At 40.7% G+C, this 27,319-nt stretch overlaps 1 protein-coding gene across 8 annotated transcripts in view; it reads right to left on the bottom strand.

Annotated features, from left to right (window-relative positions):
- The window catches only part of LOC111870381 (DENN domain-containing protein Crag), a 78,355-nt gene that overhangs the window by 5,993 nt on the left and 45,043 nt on the right, over positions 1-27,319 (bottom strand). For 7 of the 8 annotated variants that reach the window (XR_002843840.2, XM_023862622.2, XM_023862623.2 and 4 more), the window contains 13 exons: positions 24,877-25,791; positions 21,270-21,356; positions 17,304-17,447; positions 15,772-15,983; positions 14,217-14,283; positions 12,560-12,691; positions 10,945-11,078; positions 8,325-8,410; positions 6,803-6,970; positions 4,828-4,992; positions 3,000-3,094; positions 1,561-1,736; positions 342-517 (listed from right to left, as the gene is read on the bottom strand). Coding sequence is in view for 7 of the 8 variants with exons in the window: in XM_023862622.2 (XP_023718390.1) it covers positions 381-517; positions 1,561-1,736; positions 3,000-3,094; positions 4,828-4,992; positions 6,803-6,970; positions 8,325-8,410; positions 10,945-11,078; positions 12,560-12,691; positions 14,217-14,283; positions 15,772-15,983; positions 17,304-17,447; positions 21,270-21,356; positions 24,877-25,791 (2,518 nt within the window). In the remaining variant the exon portion in view is untranslated. The remainder of the gene's footprint in view (positions 1-341; positions 518-1,560; positions 1,737-2,999; positions 3,095-4,827; positions 4,993-6,802; positions 6,971-8,324; positions 8,411-10,944; positions 11,079-12,559; positions 12,692-14,216; positions 14,284-15,771; positions 15,984-17,303; positions 17,448-21,269; positions 21,357-24,876; positions 25,792-27,319) is intronic. The other variant, XM_023862627.2, reaches the window with a different exon arrangement.

Below are 27,319 nucleotides of genomic sequence, written 5' to 3'. Positions count from 1 at the left end.
ATTTGGGTCCAGTAAAACTAAAAATGACATTTTCCTACCACTTGTCAGTGGACAGAACACAAGAATGAACTGAGGTCCCCTGAGAAGGAAGTGCTGAGGAGAATGGACCTAAGGCAGAAAGTAATTGGGGTATTGATAAAATTACATTATGGGCATCCCAATATGTTCCCTTCATACAGTTCTTTTAGGGTAATGAGATGGGTGGGATATGTAATATATTCACGGAGAAATATGAAATGCATATAAAGTTTCAAGGCAGGAGACCACGTGTATGACCTTGGCTTTGATGAGAGGATTCCCCAACTCAGAGTCAACTCATAGCTGTTCCATAAAGTACTTACTTTATCCAAAATTCTAGAATCTGGGCAGGTGATATCATGTCAGAGTTCCAGCTCCTTGAAGTAGTGTCTGCAATATAGAGATGCAATGGACGGGGGTTTGTCGCACCGTTGGTACAATTTCAGGTCCCTTTGTGGCAGACGCTCATATGCTTCCATGTACTTGCAGTCAAATTCAGCTGCAATGGTATAATAAAAACACTTAGCTTTGTGACATCAATACATGATCGTAAGTTTCCTTCTTGTGGTGCACTCTGGCCTCAAGTGATGTCTGTTATACCAGAGTGATGAAAGATACTTATCATTCATTTGTCAATGATGAAAGAAAGGGAAAAATTGAACTACATCGCAGAATATTTGCTCTAGTGCGATGTTATAATTCTCAAATACCATGTGGACAGCCCTGGGACTAATAGTGATGTATGATAAGCCTCCATATAACAGTCTGCATTAGGGTATAACAGACAATAGCAAACTTTAAAATTATTCGGACTGTTAAATAATTCTTAACTTTCATGAACGGGAAAGCTTGTGAAGCGTTTATACACACAATAAGCTGGTTAAGCATAAGGAAGCTGTATATCTTCTTAGCTATTAATCGCATCAAGATGATTATGGACACACAAGAAATGTCCATTATGTAACTAACTTTTTTGAGAACCTAACAGCTGCTCAGCTAGTCTAGTAATTCCAGGCTAACATTTCAGTATTATATTCACATGAGCCCACCACTGATCCCAATCTTCAACCGATCAATGCAGACCATACTCTCTCATTCTATTTCCATAAATTCCATTTTAATACTATCCTATCTACACCTAAGTCTTCCAAGTGGTCTCTTTCCATAAAAATTTCCTACCAAAACATGCATTTATTTTATCTCTCATTTGTCTTACATGTTTCATTAATCTGACCCCCTTGATCTGATAATTTTAATATCTGGATGGTTTTTATTATTATTATTATTAGTAGTAGTAGCAGTAGCAATACCTTCCTAAAACCATATAAACTATTTATAAACATTCATGGCTCGGCTTCATGAGTGAGTGAATAAGTGATATGTTGAGCTCACTCTTCATGTTCCCTTAAAAGTACTAGAGGTATATTAAAGCCGTCCCTGTGTCCAAGCACCATGCTATGAAGGTGCAGATTAGGAGTGGTGGTAAAGTTTCATACATTCTTAACCTGGACACCTGGGTATGTCTGCTTTGTGTTCCCTTACCATGATCGATGTTCTCACGGCCTATGACAGTGAAGGCTAGGAACAAGATGTCCCAGTAAAGGGAGTGGCTGCGATTCACTCCCTTCCCCTTCAGCTTTTGCCTTTCAATAGCCAGCTTCTTCAGGGGCTCCATCAAGTCATTGCAACGGACACCAGAAATTACCATCAGCATTACACTGTGCCAACACAAACACAAATATATATAAATAAAACAAAATGATGATTATTATTTTGGACATTATCCACTGTCTATTATTATTATTATTATTTGGAGGGGGTGGGTTACCCCATTCACTGCGGCCATTTATTGATCTACTGTGTGTCCCCCTTTAATTATTCTAACTAGTCGCCATGCCTTTCCAGTACTGGTGCTCGCTATCAGCCCCTTTCTGCCAGTGAGGTCGGCCCTCTCCGGTAGTGGTCCCTGATACTTCCCCATCTACCGGAGGAACTAGAAAGTACTTGGGCGGGAAACTGCGTAATTTTGCTCAGAGGTTTCCTAGAGACATGAGGATCTTTTACATGCTGTAAATCTATGACATGGGACACCCAGGTTAAAGTCCCTCCGGGAGGACTTGTTCCCTGAATTTTTCCGCCCTTAAAAATTCCATGACCTCCACAGGGTTTGAACCTGTGTACATTGAGTCATGAGGTGGGAACGTTACCCCTAGACTACGGAGGCCACTCATCCGCTGTCTAAACACAGGGCTTGAGAAATTGGATGTCTCCATCAAAATTCTTGGGAATCTTGTACCAGAAGAGGTAGAGGTGAAGTTCTTCCTGTGCTTAATTAGTTAAGGACTATGCCACGGGACGTATGGGGGAGTGGAGGGTATAACTCCATCTTTCTTGACCTTGGCAATGAACAGAGGTGAGTGATCATGCTCCAGCCACTTTAACCCCCCTGGTATCCATTTCACAGGAGGCTGGGTGGGCCCCAGGGTCAGTCAATCTGGGAACTGTGGGGAAGAGAAAAATCTTGTACTGCCAGGAATAGAACCCTGGTCATCCAGCCTGTCACTATACTGACTTAGCTATCCTGACTTGTCTTGTTATCAGAATTCTGGGAAAGTATGAATCAAAACTGGTGGAAACATACGTCAAAATTCCTGGGAACACTGTATCAAAATTCTTGAGACTGCATCAAGTCTTGCAAAAGAGCCACCAAAATGTTTCATGTATTCCCAAGACTTTTCCAACACGATAAACTCAAGAATATTTCAGTCACAGTAAATCTACTATGTACAAGATAAATTGCTGTCCATCTCATTATATCACTAAAATGAGTGCACTTATTTATCTATGGCTATAATTCTAACATGCAATCATGTTCCTTGTTTTCAGAAAGACATTAAATAAAACTCTTCACCTTAAATCACAATCTGTAGTGCTTCCCTAAATTTATGGTGCAGTCTAGGTCAGAGGTATATGGTGGTTACCTTCGGGGTATTGAAGTGCGGTCTGTGATCAGGGCACTCACAAGGGTGCTGGGCGGCTCATTTTGTTGCCACAGGGCATACATGGGCTGGCCAACCTAGGAAACAATATATAAAATCCATAAATGAATTTGTCCCTGTGCCAAAGCATATGTCAAGAGATGTACAGGGGAGTGGACATAAAGCTCCATGCATTCTGAAACTCAACACTCAAAAGAGGTGAGTGGATACAAAGCTCTATTTGTGCATATAAAATTGCATTTTGAACCTCTATAACAGGTAAGAGGCTTTCATATTCAAATCACTTTACCCCCAGGGAAAGAGACCCTGTAATCACTAAATGGAGACATGGTTACTGAAAATTGATCTGTTATTCATAAATCAAGACATCTAAATATAAGGATCTCCATCACATCGCCACAAAGCAAGATGGCTGTAGCAGTAATGCTTCTGATTTGTATTTGGGAGGTACTCAGTTCGAATCTTGGCCAGAAGACAGCCTATTGTAAAGTATATGGGTTTTCCTCAGCTCTCAATATGAATGATGAGATACACTCTGAAAGAGGCCATGACTGCTGGTGGCCAAAATTCTTTAAAGTTTACCAAACATAATCATTCTTTCATATCATTTGATGCTAAGTAACTGCTGCAGTTGATACAATAATGTTAAATAACCTATGATCAATCCACCACACTATATATATTTATAGCCGTGATGGTTTATGCGTTAATGCAATATAAACAGAAAAATTCACTTCACACTAAGACTGGTTTTCTGGTATATAATGCTGTGTAAAATCCTGAAGATAGGATCAAGGCAGTAAAAGATAAGGGTTAAGTTATCCCTGTGCTTAATTAAGTGCCATGCCATGAAGATGTATGGAGGAGTGGAAATACAGTACCATGCACTCTTAACCTTGGTACTAGATGGAGGTTAGTGGTCAGCTTCACGTTTTGGCCCTGAGGGAAAAGCCCCTGATGCTCACTGGATCAGGGGAAGTAGGTTACTTATTTACTTAGTTGATAATTTTATACGCTGTCAGTATCATGACTATTCGTATTCGTATTGAGAGGGGGTGGGTTTCCCCATGCACTTAGACCAGTTATTGGTCCATTGTGCGTCCCCCCTTTAATTTCTACTGTCGCCATACCCTACCGGTAACGGTGCGTGCCATCAGCCCCCGTAGAGCCAACAAGGTCGGCCCCTGGTACCTTGATGCTTCCCCCATCCACCAGAGGCATTGGAAACTACTTGGGCAGGAAATGTATTGCCTAATTTTGCTGACGTCTCCTAGAGACACGAGGTTCTTTTACGTGCCGTAAATCTACGACATGGGACACATGGTTTAAAGTCCCTCCTGGAGGACTTGTTCCCTGAATTTTTCCGCCCTTAAAAATTCCATGACCTCCGCCGGGTTTGAACCCTCATACCTTGAGTCACGAGGTGGGAACGTTACCCCTAGACTACAGAGGCCGTTTTATCATGACTATACATCAGATGATTGCTGAATTGGAAGGGATGTGGAAGGAACCAGACACACAAGTCAATGAGCGTTACTGCTAGACCAACCTCTTGGGTCAGCAGCATGTTTTCTGAAGCAGTTGTAACCATCTACCAAGCTACATGATGCCATGTCCCAGAAGACCACAATCTTAATATTCATCAGTGTGAGAACCTCAGATCTCACATCGCTGTGTTCTTGATGGAGCAAGGATTTACATACGTGGCACCAAACTGCTGACGTGTTAACCTCCGTGAAAACACAATGAATACAGCATAAACTACAAGATGAGTTTACCATTGAAAAGAACAATTGAAAATCATCTTTACCTCCTCATGTAAACGTCGGTTGTCCCACATGCAGCGTACAGCCACATTATTATGATCGCAGTTTTCCCATGAAGGGTGGGGCACCTGATTCCTGTTTACAGATGCAGCTTGAAGGCACAATCCAGGCAGGTGACTCATAATGTTGATCCTCTGGAACACCCACACCTGCAGAAAGATGTGTATGTTAGATCTGAGATTTTCATGGCACCGACTATGAAGAGTACTGTCTCGTCAGATATGATGTGTAGTTTGATAGGCAATTACCACTGTTTTGAAGGAATCTGCTGCCACCTTGAGGCAAGAAGTCTCTCTTCTACCCTGAAGATGATAGCAGCAGTTTCCTCTAAAACAGTGGCAATTACCTGCCAGATTGCATGGAGCCACATCCTTCAATACAGCAATCTTCAAGTGTACATTAGTTAGTTAGTTATTGGAGAGGGTGGGTTTCCCCATGCACTGAGACCTGTATTGGTCCATTGTGCTTCCCTCTATGATTTCTACCAGTCTCTATATCCTACCGGTACTGGTGCTTACCATCAGTCCCGCCCAGCCAGCGAGACCGGCTCTACTAGCTGAGAGGTATCTATAATGCTTCCCCCATCTACCACAGGTATTAGAGACTGCTGTTGGGCGGGAAACGTCCGTAATTTGGCTCAGTGACCTCCTTTGGAGATATGAGGTTCTTTTATGTGCCGTAAAGCTACGACACGGGACCCACGGCTTGAAGTGCCTCCCGGAGGACTTGTTCCCTGAATTTTTCCACCCTTAAAAATTCGACGACCTCCGCCGGGTATTTGAACCTGCGTACTACGAGTCATGAGGTGGGAACGTTACCTCTAGACTATGGAGGCCGCTTTTCAAGTGTACATTACTGTGAGGTCCTAATCCTTGTACCTGGGTCACAGACTTATGTCAAACTACAATGCTGTCTGAGTGAATAGGGGCAATTGGAATTAGGCTCTGTACATTCTTAGACCTTATCACTATGGTGCAGTCAGCATCAAGAATAGACTGTGACGTCTTATGGACTTCTACCAGCACAAATTTAAATTTCCCACTTCTGTTTTATAGTACTTGACTATAATGTACACTGAAATCTTAACGGCAGTTAAAAAAGTAGGAGGTTGGTGTGAGATGGCTGCCAGCCTGTGAGGACGTGATCCTCGGAGTAGTGGAATGTCCACTGTTTAGTCAGTTCAGAGTTGCAGTATGAGAAGTGAGAAGCTGGTAGCTGAGGCCGGGGACAGTTTGGGAACCCAGAGGAAGGGGAACGTCCACTGTTTGAAGACACTGCCAAGCAGTGTAGTGCAAACCGTGACTGAGGACACTGCTCTGTGTGTGATAGTGATTTCTAAAGTGTACTCACAAATTGTATAAGTGTGCAATAAATCCAAATGCCAATTCAAACCCCATCTATATTCACTCCATCATGTGACAACATTCTTAAAATGCACGACTTCTACTATATAAGTGTATAATAAAACCCATATGGACATACGGTATACAGCTATGGGGCTGTACAAAACCATCAAACAAAAATAATTCACAGATTTCAATCCAAATTCTTGTGCTCAGTAACTAAAGCATGTTGGTATGTCTCCAACTTTACTATCCACAATGATCTGCAAATCCCATTTGTCATAGAAGAAATACATAGATTGTCAACACTCTACCATCAAAGCATACTTGGACACAACAACAGACTAGCTGTAGAAATTAGCCACACACCAAATGTAAGAAGAAACTTGAGGAGACAGTGGTCGTCTGACCTACCACAACCCGCAGATGATGAAGATTGAAACCATCATCATCCCTCTACAGGGCCTGTCAGAGTATCATCAGTGGATGCCTTCTCTACTCAAGACATGTACTTGGAATAAATTTACTTATTTCATATTAACAAGAGTAGACTGTAAATATGCTATTAATTAAATAAATACAGAAAACAAACAGTAGTAGTCAAATATATTCTCACCATGTTCCAGAAGATGATTGGATGCTCATCCACAAACCGAGGCTGGGTGAGACAGGTGTCTCCTTCATTGTACAAGATGTTCTCGAATTCCTTGCGTAGCACAAGGGGATTGAGGTACGGCACTGTGATGGGCTCCAGGTCCACTGGTGTTCGTTCTGCTTGCAGTCCCTGCAATAAGTGCCACCATCTTCATATCACCATGTTCCATAACACAAAGTTTTATGAGTAAAAATGACTGCTGGCTGACATTCCTAACAGATCCCAAATATTCAGCACCAGTAACAAACAAACCTCCTGCAGGATCCAAGCCAGTTCAATCCATCTCACCACATCATATTCCCCTAACAATAATTAATGTGAGATCAAGTGTAGATGAAGTGAGATCTGAGCTTCTCATAGTAGTGACTATTAAGATTACTGCCTTCCCAGATGTGACAGCATGTAGACTGGCAGATGGCTACGTATGAAATGTTGGTATCTATCGAACTATTAAAACATCATATTCCAGAAGACAGTAATCTTACAAAGTATACTAAATACGAGAAATGCCTGATACCTCACAGTCTTTCATCTTCTCAAGTTTTATTTAAAAATCCATATTAAAATACACAAAACTGTAATTTTACCCACTGGTTTGTAAGGGGGTGCGGAACTTGGTCTCTGTCTGAGAGAGAGGACCATAAACCAAATGTGTCTGAGAACAGGGTGCTGAGGAGAAATGTGCCTAATGGAGAAGGTGGGTTTCCCCATGCACTTAGACCAACTGTTGGTCCATTGTTCGTCCCCCTATGATAGTCTACCAGTCTCTATTCCCTACCGGTACTGGTGCGTGCCATCAGTTCTGACTCAGCCAGCGAGTTCGGCCTCTATTGGCTCAGAGGTATCTCAATGCTTCCCCCATCTACCAGAGGCGTTAGAGACTACTGTTGGACTGGAGAGGGTGGGTGTCCCCCTGCACTTAGACCTGTATTGGTCCATTGTGCTTCCCTCTATGATATTCTACCAGTCTCTATATCCTACCAGTACTGGTGCTTACCATCAGTCCCGCCCAGCCAGCGAGACCGGCTCTACTAGCTGAGAGGTATCTATAATGCTTCCCCCATCTACCACAGGTATTAGAGACTGTTGTTGGGCGGGAAACGTCCGTAATTTGGCTCAGTGACCTCCTTTGGAGATATGAGGTTCTTTTATGTGCCGTAAAGCTACGACACGGGACCCACGGCTTAAAGTCCCTCCCGGAGGACTTGTTCCCTGAATTTTTCCGCCCTTAAAAATTCGACGACCTCCGCCGGGTATTTGAACCTGCGTACTATGAGTCATGAGGTGAGAACGTTACCTCTAGACTACAGAGGCCGCTTCTCATGGGTTAGTTCCATTACTGGCGTTGACATCAATGGAGCTGACAGAATGATATAAACTGGACAGAAGGGCTACAAATCCAAAAATGACATTCTGTATCTGTGTCCAAATTTTTATACAACCTTACACAGATTCGTAACATGACATAAAACACAAGCCATACCTTAACATCTTGCTCCATGTCACTGGGCTCATGGGGTTTTGCTGTCTGACCTGTCAAATCCCCATCAACAGACGAAGTACTACTACCTGCAACACACAGAAGCAGCCACTTGTTTTCTGACTTAAAAGACAAATTTTGTTCATTTGTTTGAATAGAACTTTTACTTCCAGAAACTGAAAACATTAAGCTCAAGGAGGCAAAGAAAGTCATATTTTGAGTAGAGTTAAAGTAAATTCGTTGTCCTTAAACAAACATCATACCATATGGTGGAGTGGGGATATAGCTTAATTCATTCTTAACCTCAGGAATGAATGAGGTCCATATGCTTAACCCCTAGGGAAAGAGCCCCTAGTGCTCACTGCATAGGAAGCCATGTTGACCACAGAGCTAGTCTGGTTGTTGTGGAGATGAAAAAAATCTCCAGTGATGGAAATCAAACAATGATTACCTGGTCTCCAACGCACAGCCCAAGCACTATATTTCTATGACGACAATGACAATAAGAACTGGACAACCTGTGACACACTGTCCCTATACTATGAGTATTCTCCATGTAAATCTCAACTTGCCTCAACTATCGGATGACTGTGTGGAACGACGGTGATTTCAAAATATATGTTTTAAATGAACTTTATTTTAGAGCAACATGATGGACTTCATCTCAGTAAAAAGGAGTTGAGAATGGTAAAAAACCTTCACGTTCCATAAAAGGCAGCAGATTTCTCGACTACCTCAACAACTGTTAAAAACTCAGCACCATGGACTTAGTTATGCAGAGTTTAGTTGTTCACCAGACATAGTGTCACCCTTCCACTTGTCTGGCTTCTAGTCATTCCCAAAAATGAAAGATTCATGAAGACTATTGTATTCTGGGCTGTGATGCCATGTTGACTGGTATATGCTTACTAACATTTCGCCTCCATCTTCTACATTCCTCCAAAATATTGGTACTGTTTCTCCATGTGTTATTTTATCGGCATAAATTGCTAGACTATAATATGTTGAATGGCAGGATGATAGATGAATTGGAAGGAAACAGTCATGGCATAATCAAGGCACCATCCAGGCATTTACCTGGAGGAACTGAGGAAAATAACAAAAATATCAGTCAATGGCCAATGTCCTAATCAAGATTCAAACGAAGTACTTCCCAAATATAAGCCTAGCACATTACAACTACACCAACTTATTCCATGAAAAACATCAATAATCTATCATACTGTCACGAGTTTATGACTCCGTGATTAATAATAATGGGTGATTGCATTTATTGATGCCTACAATCTCTCTTAATCACAATCAATGACTGCCTGAGACTCACTTCATTCTGCCTGGACTACAACTGCTTTCTCTTCTAGGCTTCCTTCAACATTACAAATGCCTTATTATCTGAATAGCCGCTTATATAAAGCAATGGTATTCTAGGAAAATGTCTGTTGCTTGCTCATTTCCTAAGAAGTGTTCGTTGTTTCCATAGCAACCGTTTTCCAAGAGTTTACCTTCCATTCCTGTATTCGTGGACATGTTTAACATCTAGTGATGGTTTGTGTCCAAGAATCGTGTCTCTACGGAAAGCTGTTTGCCAATCCATTTCCTAGAAACACCTACATGTCACAATATTACACAGTGTCACGTCCCAGATTACAACGATCTTCATGTAAATGTGATAACAACCTAAATCTCACTTGAATGATTCACTTTGAGGGACAATATCAAACCAAACCCGAATATGAGATATGGACTTCTGAGTGGGGAAAAATACCACTCAAGGAAGGTTGCTGAGTGAGTCCAAATGTTGGATACAGAGGTGGCAAATGTGTACAGAAAGAAGAGGAAACTGTGTTGTGTTTTTAATGAAACAGTTATCTGCAAAAAGGAAAGAAAGAAAACATCTCGAAAAGATGTCTCTAAATTATGAACTGGATATGACAAATACCGTATTTACCCAAAATCTCATTCTCAAATTTGGAAGACTTGAACATTAAGAAAAGATCTGCTTTACACACACAAAGCTGTCCCTTGCTTAATTAAATATCATGGACATAAGTATCACAGCATGGAGATGAATGGGAGAGTGGAGGTATACCTCCATAGCATTCTTAACCTCAGCAATAGATGAGCAGTCAGTTTCACACCTTAGCCCATTTACATCTTGGAAGAGAAGTCCTTGTACCTATGGCAGAAAACTTATTATTTTATTATTATTATTAGAGGGGGTGGGTTTCCCCATGCACCGCGACTAAAAGTCTATTGTACGTGCCCCTTTGATAATCTCCCAGTCGCCATACCCTACCGGTACTGGTGCATGCTATCGGCGCCGTTCAGCCAATGAGGTCGGCCCTCGGTACCTGATACTTCCCCCATATACCAGAGGCATTGGAAACTACTTGGGCGGGAAACGTTTTGCCTAATTTAGCTCAGAGGTCTCCTAGAGACATGAGGTGGCAGAAAACTTACTAAATGTGTGAGAATAAAAAGTATACAAAATGTTCCAGAAGAAATATGGAGAAAGAAGGTGCACATTTTGTTCAGGTAAACACAGCATGTGGAAACAGATCAATTCTGAACCTGCAATGACTGATATGAATGGAATGGCAATAATTCATAATAGCATGCTCACCAAAGTTAGACATCTGCCCTTTCACCTGTGACACACTTTCTTGGCTGCTAGTGTGTTCCATCATAGGCTGTGCCCGATAATCTATCACGTTCACGGTCAGGAATGGCACAGTGGCTTTCCCGCAGAACTGACACCTGAACAACGAAACAGGTGACACTGGTAACTCAAATGTTACACTTTCACTTCCCAGAAAGTGAAATATATGAACAATATTCAATCTATCAAATGATTTTGACAATACAACTTCATAATACGACAAACTTTTCAAAGGCATGACACAGTTTAATGCTAATGAAGATGATGGAGAAGAGTGAGCGATCTGGTGTGGAGATAATGTGCAGTATTTACATAAAAGCAAGACACCCCACTAACTTCAGAAGTTACTGCCATGCTGTCCACTGCATTAGCCCTTACAAACCTTAGTTTACTTGTAAAATCAAGGCCCAAAGCCCAGGCTTAAAATTCATCTTCAACAAGTCCATAAAATCTAGGCTTTCATTTAGTTTTTGAAAATAAAAACTAAACATTTTAAGGTTATGCTTTGGATTTTGTTATTACAAATAAACATCCAAAGTTGGTACAGCACTAATGTTGCAGAAAACATGGAGGTAATTTTTTTTATTTGCTTAGTGGGGGGTGGAGTCCTAGTGGGTCAACTTGGCATGGCGGCCACTGATTAGCCTATTGTAGACTGCCCCGCGTGATCATGATGATGGTGAATTTGGTGGAACGATTGGCAGGGAAAACCGAAGTACCTGGAGAAAACCTGCCCCAGCGCCACTTTGTCCACCACAAATCCCACTTGACCAGACCCGGGATCGAACCCAGGCCACCGCGGTGTGAAACCAGTGACTAACCGCAAATATGGAGGTAATGTTTAATCTTAGTTTGGTCACTCACTAACATTAGTACTGAACATGTTTATCTGAGGGAAAGATGAAATGGAAGCCAAACAGCAATTAGGTCAATAGAATCTTCGAAAGGAATATGGACTGAAAATCGATACGCACAAGATGATGCCTATGAAGATTTCAAGGAATTTGGACATCAATGTCAGAAAAAAAAGGTAACATAATGGTTAAACAGATGGATAAATTTAATTACTTGGGCAGTGAAAACATTTCAGGGTAAACCTGACACAGTAATCAACAGAAGAATACACAACAGTTTTAAATTTTATTACATTAAAAAGGATTTTTATGGCACAGCGATATCCCAAAATAGCAATCTATAAAACACATTTTAAACTGATACTAACCTATAATGCCAAAATAATAATCCTTAAAAAGAGAAAAAAAAAAACTAAACACTAGAATGGTGGCATGCACAGGAAAATTAAAATTCTTGCGTAAATCTGATCACAGTCTTGTGTCCCAACACAAATCCCACACTGACTGAGAAGGGACTGAACCCAGGCCTCAGTAGTGAGAAGTCTTCAGTAATTACTTGAGCAATAACACAACTCCTTCACATAATGAGATGCAGAGCCATGTAACACACACGAGGAAATGGGCAACTACATGGACACTATATCAGGAAACCTTGAGGGAAACCCAAAGGAGCAGGAAGGCTGAAACACGACAAGTCGCATTTGTTACTCATAGCATCAACTCACTTTGTGTTTAGGTTTGAATCTTCAGGGGCCCAGCCAGCTAGGATCTCCTCATCATGCAACACCGATGAGCAATTATGGCACTTTGAACAGGTTGTCAACATAAGCTCCAGTGCAACTGGGGCACGATGATCCCTATAAACATGTTTCACTGATGTCAGAAAAAAAAGAAAGCTATATCCTGCAGAGGTCAACTGATTACTCCATAAGTATACTAGACTCAGCCCATTCTGTCAGGTACATTTTAATCATACAGTGTTTTGGGAGTTGGTTTTCACCACAATGAACATTTTTAGGACACGCAGTACTGTAGTTGGTTGAGGCACTATGATACAAGCCAGAAGGTCACAGGTTCAATTCTCGATGAGGTCATCAAACTTCTTCAATTGACCTAATTCTTCCAGATGCACTATGACCCTGGGGTCAACAAAGCCTCTAACAGAAATGAATACCAGGAATCTTCCTGGGGGTTAAGGGCAGCTGGTGCATAAGGCTGACAATCTCACCACCATCTGTGAGCTGTCTACAAAATGTGGGCGCCTCAACGTCTCACAACCCTATGGGCCTCTATGGCCTGTTACAGGGATAGCTTTATCTGAATGACATTTTATTGGTCGTTAAGAGCATCTACAGTCCTGCAGAACACCTTCTAAGTTCGCCTAGTCCATCCATCCACACACATCGAATAATACAAAACCCACTGGATTATTTTAATGAAATTTCATATTGGACAATTTTATGAAAAACTGTTGAGCCACGTCAATTTTCATTTAGAGAGGACATGAATAGCAGAATTAAAGGGAAAAACAAAAGCAACTGGAGAGAACACACTGATAGGATGTGCTCTGATGTCACATATCAACCAAAACGAGAACGAAGTTTGGGAAGGCCTCTGAGATCAAGGAAGGATTCTGTCTTGTAATATCCATGTCAGGTCTCAATGGGCCTAATACTGGATAGCAAGATGATGAAAGGAAGGAAATGAAGGTAAGAAATGGATAAAGAAAAGGAAGAAAGAGGGTGAAGGATGAGGATACCACAAGAAATGACTTCTTGATCAACTCAACATACTTTTTTCACTATTGTCAAATATAAATCAGACAACTGATGATGTTCAACACAAATGCAGCATAATACAAGGGGGTACCCAAAAGAAACCGAACTTATTTTTTTTTAAACTTATTTATTCAAATTTTAAGCACAAACCTTCAATCCCCTTCAAAGTACTCTCCACTTACACTAATACACTTGTCTAGCCTTTTATTCCATTTTTCAAAACATTGTCTAAATTAATCTTTTGAGATGCTTGACAGCGCCTCCGTCGTTTTTTTCCTTCACCTCAGCAACATCAGCAAAACGCTGAAAAAAAGTTTTGATCATTTCGGGACTCTTCTTTCAAAGCACAGCATGCTTCCACGCGACCTTCTTTTTGTTCAGCAGTCAGCAGTCGTGGCACGAATTTCGCAGCCACCCTTTTCATTCCCAAATCTTCTGTCAAAATTCGCTGAACTGAGCTCCAAGTCACTCCCGACAGCTCCACAATTNCGGTACTACAGAAGCTCTGCCCACAAAAAAATTAGTTCGGTTTCTTTTGGGTACCCCATCGTATGCTTTTGTGTTTGTGTCAATGAAGAGAATTATTAACATTGATAAGTCTTACCTGATGGCAGCATCTCGTGGGTACAACTGTTCAGAAATCAGCTGTAATTGACACCACAGTGTAGGGCCTGTACACAGAATTAAAGCAATTTTATTAGGAAGTATAAAACTGAGTTTGATTCAGGGCCACAATAGAAGAACTACGGATCTTGGGATACACTTAATTTATTCTCGCTTTGTTTAACAACACTTTCTCGAGTGTGTATGTTTGTGTATGATAAAACTGGAATGGATATGGATGGAAGTGGTCATGGCTTATTTCAAGGTAACATTGTAGCATATGGTGATGCTGAACCTGCTTCTGAGCAATGGCATTGTGTGGAAGTGAGGTGCGTTACAAATGTTTTGGAGAAGCCTGCTGCTTCCATCATGAGAGTAAAAGACTAAGCCAAGCAAGAAAACAGTACCTGATATACAGGGAGGAAAGACAGGAGGATCATGGAGGCAGCACGTTCCATGAAAAAGTTTGCAACACAGCCCACATCCACACAATAGTGTCACGTGTTGGGTATGTCACGTGACAAATAACTTCACGTGGGCCTCGGATTTAGCGAATCTTTATTGGACACTCAATCTTAAACACCGTACAATCGTTATCACTTGCAGTATCACGTGACTTCTGGCCTAATACTTCAATGCGATGTCTTAACTATCCTTGGCCGTGGCTGGATCTCAACTGTCTTCTGTCTGTATCGTATGGTGTCTACGTTCCAACTGTGTTGTATGTCTGTGGTTCTCGGCTTATGTAGGTGTTCTGCGGACTCAGTAGACACCCCTCGCCAAAGTTTGATCTCACGTGTTCGGCAATCTGTTGCTTCGGGAACACTCTTTATACACTGGTAACATGTTTCATCTCATCCATTGATACTCAACGGCCTTCTGTTGTACATCTCTGGGGAAATGCTGCTTTGTTGATTCTGCAATTCCTACGCAACAGCTCACTGTTATTGCGTGACCACGGAAGTATCTAATCCAAACACGTTACAATAGCATCACTCAAAACAGGATCAACGTTCACCACTGAATCATCTTAAATGGCTAAAAGCAATATTATAGCTGCACACTGAAAAAATTTCAGTATGAATGCACCTTCAGTTACGATATGGGAGCAGATGGGAAAAATATGGTTTGCTTTAGAAATTTCACAATACAGACATATTTTTGAGAACATATCCAACCCATAATGCAGGTGCTGGAGATCTTGTTGAAGACACAGGACTTTTCTTCTGTAAAGATGCCTACTCAAGGTATGATGTACATTCAAAAACGTTTCAAAATTTAGGCAGTATTAATAATGAATATACTGGGCAGCTGTGAATGCCAATCACAGCATTCTGCATGTGTCTGCAAAATGTCAGGTGGTTAGAACAGAAAATACTCTGGTTTCATCATTGGCTCAAGATGCATGATGGAAACAGAAATATAAGTACTGAAATTTACATTTTTCACACACGCATATAAAAGCCTTCAATTAAAAACAAAATTGAGTGCCAAGAGAACCTGGCATCTCTCACACGTTGATAGCACTAAGTTTACTAAAATGGTCAGCATCTTACCAGATTCATCGAGGGGCTGCAAGTTGGAGGAGCTCCCTTTACGGCTACCATCTCCAAACAGATCCTTAATGTTGGCACTAAAGTGGTCCAAATGCTGATGTACTGTCAGCGGCACAAATTCATTTGAAACACGCCGTTCAGGCCCATTGCTTCCATCTGTAGGTTCTTCCTCACAGCACAGATTCTCTGCTTCACCACTCACCCGTCCGTGCCTTGTCATGAAACAAAACATATGCACATAATGATAATGCATTCATCAGTAAGATGGAAAATTTTGTAATTATGGGGGAGACAAGGAATGCATATAGGATATTCGTGGGAAAGCCAGAAGGAAAGAGACCACTGAGAAGACCAAGGCGTAGGTGGGTAGACAATATTAAAATGGATCTTAAGAGAGATAGGATGGGATGGTATGGATTGAATTGAATTGACCTGGCTCAGGATAGGGAACAGTGGAGGGCTCTTGTGAACATGGTAATGAACCTTCAAGTTCCATAAAATGCTGGGAAATTCTTAAGTAGCTGCAGAATTGGCAGCTCCTCAAGAAGGGCTCATCTCCTGGAGTAAGTAAGTACCTCCTGAATATAAGCCACAGAGTTACCACTGTGCCAATAAAGCATAAGTGCAATTCGCTTAGAGGGGGGTGGAGTCCAACTGGGTCCACTTGGCATGGCAGCCACTGACTGGCCTATTGTAGCCTGCCCCTGTTGATTATGATGATGGAGAATTTGGTGGAATGAAGATTGGCAGGGGAAATTGAAGTACTCAGAGAAAACCCGCCCCAGCACCACTTTGTCCACCAAAAATCCCACTTGACCAGACCTGGGATCAAACCCGGGCTGCCATGGTGGGAAGCCTGCGACTAACCGCTTGAGTACTTCTTTTGGCTTATTTTGGACTTCACCCATCGTCCGGTATATAAAAGACAAAAAACCACGACGTTTCGGAGACTGGATCTGTCTCCGTCTTCAGGTGGATAGGGAAGGTTAAACCTACTCAGTTGGGCCCCTTAGAAAGAGCTAGTCTCAATCACTGGACCACTGGATCACTGGTCCAGATCCACAGATCCAGTCTCTGAAACGTCGTGGTTTTTTGTCTTTTATATACCGGACGATGGGTGAAGTCCAAAATAAGCCAAAATAAGTATAGTATACACCATCGTCAGAATGTTTTCAAGTCTATCTAACCGCTTGAGCTATGGCGTGGCCAGCATAAGTGTAAGTGCTAGAGAAAAATGTTAATAAAAAATTACTGAAACTGTGAATCACAAAAATTTCCATGAAACTGTATATCCACACACACAACAGCAGAGTCAACAATAGAAACAGTTCATGGTATGGAATCTCACAATATAGACATATTTTCAAAAAATATATCCCTTCTGTAATGTGGAAGTATGGGGCACATGGATACTGGCTACAGATTTAACTGAACCATTTTTATTGTTGATGTAAGTTTTGTCATCTGCTGAAGACATATAATATACAAATGTTTCTGAGCTACCAACAAAACAAATGCAATGAAGTACCTACCCTAGACTTGGTTTGACAGGTGTGTTGTTGGCAGAAATAGCCTCCTTGATTTCATCAAATTTCTTGGCAACCAAATTTCCTGCTGACTTCAGAGTACTAAGCCCACCTCGAAGCAATTCATTCTTGCTTGTCAAATTGCTGGGGCTAAAAACAAAGGTGGGTCTCACATGGCATGTCACATGAACCTAATGTTGCAATGATCTTACTCTTACTGTTTGTCATGATGAAGCAATCACAGTTCATTCTATTCACATTACAATGCTTGCCGAAAATGTGGCCATAAATTATACTCCATTGAACACTGACAGCATTTTTTTTACAAAGATCTTGGTACACAGATGCGGGAGATGGGCAGGATACTTTGAACAATTTTCTGTATCAGTGATTAACACAACTCAGAAATTTAAACACAAATAAAAAGCTGTACTTATTTAAACTTGTTATTCCCAAATTTCTGTAACAATCTGTCCCATGAAGAGAGATTTTGTTATGGTGCACCACTGCTAATACAAATGAAACCTCCTTACTGGAAAGAGAAATGGCTTGTTTCAACTCTGCAAAGTTCAGCATGATGGCAACATAACATGACAAACCTGCTATATAAAACTTAGGAATAAATAATACACTAACAGAATAAGGAAAAATCTGTACGTACACATATAACTTTACATTAAGCTACCAATATATAAAAAACAAAGCCATTCACATGCAAAATACAATTCTACAACTTGCATACTACAGAAACACACACATATATGGATAAGATTTACCAACCGTATCTTGTTGAAACAAGAACTGCAGTGGGAAGATGCAAGAGGCTTCCTTTTAAAACTTTTAGAATTTCCAAAAGGAAGTTACAGCCACTAAGAGTAATCATGTACCTACTGTAAGAAGACAAAGTGAACTGCACGAGAATTTCATTCTAAAACCTGATCGAAAACACAGAAGACCTAGGGTTCTCACAGCAGTAAATACAAATATTACAGTTTTCTGGGATGTTACATGGTGTAGTTTGGTAGCAATATTTCCAGGGAACCAGATGCCTCCATCTTCAGAGTAGAAGATAGAAGCAGCAGGGGCATATCATCTCAGAAGACTGCAAGATGAGTAAATTCTGTGGCATTTGGGATGTGATGCCATGTAGTCTGGTAGAAGTTCAATGTTTTGCAGGCACACACTGCTTCTATCATCAGATTTGAAGCGTAAGGCAAGCAAATAACCTACAAAAAGAAGGTTGCAAGGCTGTTTGCTTGGCTTGCTCTTTGGCCCTGAAGATGGAGGCAGAATGTTCTTCTAAAACAATGATAAACTTCTACCAGACTACATGAATCACATCTCAGGAGATAGCACTCTCCACAGTTACTGCTGTCAAAACCTTAACCCCAGCAAATTCAGTAGCAGTTTTGTGTTTTTTTGCAGAAAGTGCAAAAAATGAAAGCACAATGGAAGGGTCATGTCAATTCATATGCATATCTCACCTTCTAAACTATTTCACAGAGTAGGATGAAATTTCATTTTGTGGATCAACTCTTCAAGTTGTCTGACACATTTAATTTTTGGGTGGAAGGAAATGGCTGTAGCCTAAACTGAGGTACTATCCCAGCATGTATGGAGGGACTCAGTGAAGAAAACCATGAAAACCTCAATCAAGTGAGCCCATGTCCTGGGCAAGATTCAAACTGGGCACCTCCAAAAAAAAGTTAGAAATGTCATGGCTTCAGTCAAATTGCTCTGTAACTAGTATTTGTCTTGTGAGATCCCTTCTCTCTGGTGAAGTGACATGACATGCACAGCTTTATGGGAATTAACTTACATAATAGCTGATGAGCATTTTAAATAATGAATATTGCACTGGGCTGCACCACACTTACATTCATAACATTAATAGTATTGCATACCAGTTGTTCTTCTCAAGTTACACTAACAATGCACCTGTCTTTGCAACATCAAATTTCTTACATCAATTAACATTAGAAGCTGCACCTGACAGGGACTGCTAACCAACCAGCAGCTTCCTGTCTCTATATTAACACTGTCTGACTGGTAAAATATTTAAAGCTGATGCTTCAGAAGTCAAGATAGAGGGAAGATAACCAGAGACACAGACTAGGCAAGGATTTGGAAGGACATGGTTATAACTTATCTCAAGAAAGAATCCCTGAATTAGCTATGAGAGAGTGAAAAAAACTCCTCAGACAGAACAGCTGGAAATGTGGCCCGATTCAAACTTAGAACTTCCCAAATATATGTCCAGGTATCCCCTGACTTACTAGATACTGACTTAAGAAAATTTCAACATGATTTTGTATGAACTTTTTTATTAATTATTTCAACAAAGACTAACAAATATGAAAGAACATGTCTTCAAAACGATTCAAAAACAGGTATGCTTAATGCTATTAAAATTGCATAATATTATTTAAAATGAAAATTAAAGAAAGTGAAACCAAAGGAGTAACAATATTTTTTGAGTTATGTGATAACTTTGGGCATTCAACTACAGCAGAAGTGTGAGATACACGCATACTTTGACTGCATGCAAACTAAACAGGTGAGAGTCACTTCTTTGGTACATGGTGACCGTGCACCTAATCATCACTCCAAAAAGGCATGAGGCTACAGCAGTAACAGAGTCTGCAGCTCCCCACTTCATACTAGTGCCCTAACTTTGCAAAACAATTTTTAAGCTTCCAACATATAGGAAAGTAAAAGTAAAGTAAAGCTATCCCTGTACCAGGCTGTGAAGGCCCATAGGGTTTTGAGACGTTGAGGGTCCCACATTATCTAAACAATCTGCTCAAAAATGGGGGTAAGGTTGTCAGCCTTACGCACCGGCCTCGCTTTACTCCACAGGAAAATTATTTAATTCCTGGTACTCATTTCTGTTAGAGGCTGAGTAAACCCCAGGGCCTAGTGCCTCTGGAAGGATTAGGTCAACTGAAAAAAAAATCCAATGACCTCATCGGGACTTGAACCCGCGACCTTCCGGCTTGTAGCAACATATAAATCTGAGAATTAAAACAAAGAAGAATTTTTGGATTTGATGTTCTCTTGGCACTGACCATGAAGAATGTGGTCTTCTGGTATTTAACCTTCTGCTTGCTGCCTGCTTCTGCTGGTCTCCTGCTTAGCTTATATTTTTATCCTGATAATGGTGGTGATACATTCCTCCAAAATATTGGAAACTATACGGCATGGCTGCAAGGCTGACAACATATAATATCCCATAATTTTTATTTAACAACGCTTTCTCAACTGCTGTACACATAACATAATTGCTGTTTAACAGCTACAGTATTTTCTCTTTGAAGGCCAGAATCTGTTATCAGAGAAGAGAAATAACTATAAAGATTTGGTCACATAAAAAGAATGAAGATAATGAGGGTAAGAGGAGTCATTAGAATTTAAAGGAAAGGGCCCTATGGGAAAATCCAGATTGAGGTGGTTTTGCCTGGTATGGCAAGACAGCGAGAAGAGAACTGGCAAGAAATAAAAAAGGATCTGAGAAAAACTAATACACTGGATACTTTTCATCTGTCTCATATAAACAGAAATTATACTGGAAGAAATATTTATGAACATTGGATAGGCCACAGTTTCCTTCAAACTGCTTTCACTTGGAAAGCAAATTCCTTAAGACAATAACACATATTCTGCATGTATGGAATGAATGTCATACTTATTAAGCATATGAAAATCTTTCAGTCTATCATAAAGGGGCTTTAGTCTGTGAGACAGGTGTTCATATGTGACAGGTATAACTTGAGAAGTACAAAAACACTGCAGCACTCTTGTCTATCCTACACTGCCACAGACAAATGAATGTCACTGAAACATTAAAATAAGCCCAAGGCAATAAAATCCCCCTCCCAAAAAAGAAAAAAGCCAGAGAGAACAAGAGAAAATCATGCAAAAGTGAAGAAATTTTGTTGGCTGGTATATGCTGGGTATTAGCAAATGTCTGACCTGAAGTTAGTGATTGCATTCCCTATGATCTGAGTGTTGATGCGAAGATCTGCTTTGCGCAGACTAAGACGAGCAGGGGAATAGCGGCTGCAACGGAAAATAAACCAAGCAAGACAGTATTGTTAGCAACCTGTGCTGCTCAGTGGCTGACTGTGCAATTACAGCAAACATCATTACCTGCACTCTTCATGATGTTGGGTGGCTGCACTGGTACTATAGGGACATCAATTGCTTAGCCTTTTTACCATGCACCCACAAAATGACCGACCCAATGAACAGACACCCAACCGTAAACAATTTGAGACTTTTCTTGCTATGTCAGTTATTTGGCTGGTCCAGAAATTCTCTGCCATAGGCCTCAAAGATTATCAACATGTCCACAGATGCCCACCATCACATTCCATCCCAAGCCAGTTCAATCTACTTCATACACACAATTTATCTGTCCAATATTTCAGATCAACCAAGTGCATTCATCTTCTTGCCAGAATATGCGTGCAGCTGGTCCCTATAAAAATACTGGTGATGATCTACCAGATTAACTGCTGTCACACCCCCAAAGACAGTAATTTTTATTTTGGTGTTAGCATTCCATCTATATTTACATTTCCAAGTGGGCTCCTTTATACTTCTCAACCAAAATTCTGTACACATTTATTTTCCCCCAACACATGCTACATGTAACACCCATCACATCCTTCATGATTCAGTCCCCTTAAGAACATTTCAATGTGGAGCAGAAGTGATGCAGCTGTTAATATATAACAAGAGCAGTTGATGTCCCCATTAATTCTGCTTCTCGGTTTGAAGAATCTGTAGGTCAGCGAGCAGGAACTATTGTTGTGGTTATTGTAACTACTATATAACAACCATGCAGGTACCTAGTGTTTCAACAAGCCATAAATCAATCATAATGCATATGTAAATATGTAAGATTTGAGGTCCTCATAGTGATGACTATGAAGAGAACTGTCTTCCAAGGTGCGATAAGTTACCAGCGTTCTGGAGGAATCTTCTGCCCCCAGCATCACAGCACTCTTCTACTATGGTGTAATGGAGGCACCTTCCCCAGAAAAACTGATAAGTTTCTACCTCAGTACATGATATCACATACAAGATGACAGTAATTTTCATATTCAGTATGCGGTCTTCTGGCCTGTCAGTTCGTGTAATCTTGTATGTGGACACTGATGCCTCAGAGGAACATATGACTTCCACCTTCAAAAGTCAACACTGCAGATGGTAGCAGCATGTTTCAGTAAAACAATGGTATTCACCTACAACATCACATGGTCTCACAAGCCAGAAGGCTGTAATACAATAGACTACAATAGTACACCATCACAGCAGTTCATTTTTCATATCAATTATTTTAAACAAATCTTTCCTTGATATTATACAATTTAAAGCTTCAAAGATATAAAACTTTGTTCTTTCAAGAAACTTCCCTCAATGGATAATCTGAGATTCTCAAATCACTAACAACATTACTCTTCTGGGGTGCAGTAAACTCCCTATCATGCGGTATGCAGGGGAATGGGGTCTGTTGGTTACATCAAACTGCCAGCTGCATAAGGTGAACTGTTACAGGAACCAAAACAACACATTCTCACTTCAGTCCTTGCATTGGGGACCTCCTAAGTGACATTAACAGATTGATGGGTGAAAGATATCAGATACATATGCTGTAACACAGTAACAGATTCAACTAGCCTCTACTGTACTGGCACCTGTGTGAGGGGTGGATGATGTGTTGCACTGAAACTAGTAACTGAAGAACTATCATGTGGCAGATAAACATACATGCAGGGGAATTTTTTTTTCTTTGGAACAACTATACAAAAATGGTACATTTTGTCTGACACTTCTGCCAGTTGGATGAGAATTCCTGATGCTTAGATAACCAAAGTTTACTGTAGTTTGGTGTGTGGGCTTCTCTAAATATCAGTACCCATCTAATAAACAACACGGTGACACATTTCAGAAGACGGTAATTTTATTCCTTTATATAAATTTAAAGGAAAACTAAGTATGAATTTCCATTCTGGAAGCCTGGCAATACATATGTTATGCATACACAGTCCTAAATGGTTTTCAAAATCAGATTTGAATGATATAACATTTACATGCAACATTAAGCCTCTTACTCTAGTGGCAAAAAAGAAAAAAACCCCACTGATATTATTTCAGTCTTCAAACATCCTAATCTCCAGATAAAAATGAAAAGCATGTACAACTATGATCACATCACACATTGTCAAAAGAGTGTGGAGTCTTCCTATACAGGTTAGTAAAGCTGAATTAATTTAAAGCATACAGACTCCTAATTCACAGCTTTAAAGTTTGATTGGACACAACTACAAGGGTTCCTTACTAAGTAGTTTTTCAAGGGATAAACTGTTAACAGAAAACAAACTGAAAATTACAGTGAAACCCCCATTTAAGGTTTTATTGGGGAGAAGTGTATATTCATACCAGACTAAAGAAAATCTTAAATGGAGGTAACTTACAGGTAATTTAGATTTGAGTTACTCATGGTGGTGATTATGAAGAGTTTTTTTTTTTTTTTTTTTGTGATGTGACGCCATTCAGTCTGGTAAAAATTTACCTGTGTTTCAGAAGAACATACTGCCTCCATCTTCAGGGTCAAAGAGTAAATTGAGCAAACAATATACACTCTGCTTGCTGCCTATTTGCTTGGCTTACTCTATGTTCCTCTTGAAACTACAGGAAACACCTGCCAGCCTACACCGCATCACATCCCGGAATGATATGCTCTTCACAAAATATGTATCGATTTCTGTTTGTTAAAGAAGTTGTGAAATATCTGAACTGAACCAAACCACTGGTTCAATATGTCACTTATACATAGTCAATTTGGAAAGCATCTATAAATGGTGTGAGACTGTTCCCTGGCCACTGTCTACTGTCTGGGCTGAGATCAATCTACTACATTTTGGTGACTTGCTCATTCTCGATTTTCAGGTAAAATCCAAAACTGAACCTCAACTTCAGACAGTGGACAATGTCCCACGAACATCCTCAAATCAAGTATCACAGCACTGTGACAGATCTTTAGAACTAAATCTTTAACATCTATGCTCTAAAAACATATGAACGAGAAAGATACAGAATCATTTGCTCAGAGGAAACCATAAGTTAATAATTATACATCACACAATTATTTACTGATGAAAACAAAAGTCGGTAATGCTGACCCAATGCCTGCATGCCTGCCATGCTCACGGCACTTCTGTACTGCTGCAATCCCTCCTGCCACACTGGCTGCAACAACTGCAAACACAGAGCATCACATCGGCCTGTGCCTCCCAGCAAATGGGATTCAATTTTAACATCATCTATGACCCAATGACCTCCACTCTACCAATGTATGTATTTGACCATTTTGTTTCCATCAGTAAATTACTGCGTGTTTTATGATTACAAATTTAGAACCTTCTCCAAGTGAATCATCCTGTATTTCAAAATACATATGTTTCATATTGTTCTGTATCACAAATTAACATAATAAGTTGGAAGATTTCTTAACAGAGACCTCATGATCTGGGAATTAGTTACTCCATTAAAACAGAATGAAACCACTAACCTGAACGACAACTTGAAGCCGGAACTAATGCTCCCCAGACCAGAGGTGACACCAGCAGCAGTGGACACTGGTACATCAACAGGCATTGTAGATGATCGATGCATTGACTTCCCTTGCTCTAAACAATCTGTACACTCACTACGGGAGCAATCATGACCAAAAGTGGCACTGCGTGAAACCCCTCTTGTCTTGGTGTGTCCACCAAACAGAACTGGGCCTCCAGGTGCATCTGCATGCTCCAGGATCCCCACAGCAACAATCGAGCTTAATGATGCTGAGCCAGAATCTGCTTGATCTCCATTAATGTCCACAGCCTTAATTGCTTCAGCAGTCTCCTGCACATCTAATGCACCAAGTGGATCATTTTCTGTTACAGGTGTTCGAATTGGTGATGTTTTACATGATAGTGAACTTGGAGATTTGGATGGTGAGTCGTACACATTGTTTGTCCTGTTCATAATCACATCTTGCGAATCACAGTTGCTATCATATTCCTCCCTCACACTGGAGTTGTTAATTCTGGACAATGTGTCCCCCACCCCATTCCTCTTAGTACCCAGCACCTCTAGATCACTACTGCTTCCACCACTGTCACACGCAGAAACCCTGGCTAGTGAATCTAAACTGCTATTTTTCTTATTATGGGCCTTCACATACGTCTGAAGGTCGGATTTAGTATACCCAAAATCGAGCATACCCTTTGACCCAGATCGCTCCCACACCACACTACTAAGACGGCTAACATGATCGCCCAGCCCGGAGAACAATTTGCTGGCAGAATGTTTTGGAGTGCAGCTGCCTGTAGAATCCAAGTCATCAGTGCTACCAGCTGAGCTTCTTTCTTCCAGGTTTTCCGTGGAAGACTCACGACTTGTTCGGCGGAAAGTAAAACTGCTCCTGCGCCGAAAGAGGCATCTACAAAACAGAGGGCTGTTACAACAGGATAGTGGTCCTTCCTTCACTGTAATTGTGACTACACAACATATTTCGGGAACTGCCTCTACTCCCATCATAATGCCATATATGATTCACTGCTTTTATGTCCAATATCCTCAATATGTGGAGTTTAGCAGAGAAGTTTACTACTCCAAAGGTTCTGGGTTAATTCTAACTGCTGTCATTAACATAAAAATAAAAAAGTAAAAAGGTCAGTATAACAACCAATCACCTCACGACAAGAATAGGGTCAGTCCCTAAAATGTAGTGTATATTAAATATACCTCAGACAAGGACAATGTCCAGTATATGAGGTGCTACTGGAAGGTTCCTGGACTGTTATGGTTGTAACTGCCTTGGTGAAAGAAGATGAGAGGGGAAGCCAAATTCACACTTCCCCAAATCTATTGCATCAGTCTGCCATGTGACACCATGCTGTGATTATTAAGTGCTTTTACGACTTCACATTTCATTTTGTCTGTGATGGATAGGAAAATTGAGCAACATGTCCCATCAAGTTTTGCGCGATGACTGGTAAATCCACTACAGAAACCCTTGAAATGCTTTGTGAGGCTTTTGGAGAACATTCTTTAAGCAGACAGCAGTTTCTGAATGGCATTCACATTTCAAGGCCTGTTGAGTGTAAGTTGAAGTTGACGAATGTGCAGGGTAACCAAGCCCCAGCAAAACTATAGATAACATTGAAAAAATTTGAGAACTCATTAATGAAGACCATTGCTGAATAATCCATGAGCTCACAGACACCACTGGGATCAGTCACGGAGTTTGCCAGGAGATTTTAACAGAAAATTTGAACATGAACTGCACTGCCGCAAAGTTTGTTCACTACTCTTGAAAAATGATCGAAAGCAGTGGCAAGTAACTGTGTGTCTTGAGCTATCAGAGAATGCTGATGAGGACCCAAATTTTACTCGTATCTCTAGGATCATAATGGGTGATGAAAGTAGGATTCATGGTTACGATCCTGAAACAAAGCAACGTTCGTCATGGTGGAAGAGCCCACAATCACCAATAGCAAAAGAGTCACAGCAGGTCCAAAGTTCAAAAAAGAGCATGCCCATTGTTTCTTTTTCAACATGAAGGGGATTGTTCACCATGAACTGAGTAAGTTAAGCTAGCATTTCTTTTTTGACCTAGTCTGGGAACTTTCCAATACACCTCACAATTACAGCATAATGAATCACCTACTATCACAAACCTTCATAAAACTCGTTTGTACTGCTGCTACACCATGCTGATGTCAGTATCAGAAACTATACAGCAACAGGTGGTATAACGACTGGTGAGCAATGAACTGGAAGTGATCTGACAGCAATGATCATCTGATCAAAGCACTATCCTGGCACTTTCCTGAAGGAACTGAAGAAACTACAAAACTCAGTCAGGAGAGAAGGTATCTCGACTGAGATTCAGACTTACCACTTAACAAACAGTAACCTAATGAAGAGAGTCGTCTTCTGGGTTTAGGCACCGTGTATTCTTCGTG

The sequence above is a fragment of the Cryptotermes secundus genome, unplaced genomic scaffold (assembly GCF_002891405.2).
Source record: "Cryptotermes secundus unplaced genomic scaffold, Csec_1.0 scaffold938, whole genome shotgun sequence".
In the NCBI taxonomy this organism is placed as follows: Eukaryota; Metazoa; Arthropoda; class Insecta; order Blattodea; family Kalotermitidae; genus Cryptotermes; species Cryptotermes secundus.
This window is presented reverse-complemented; position numbering and strand designations above follow the sequence as displayed.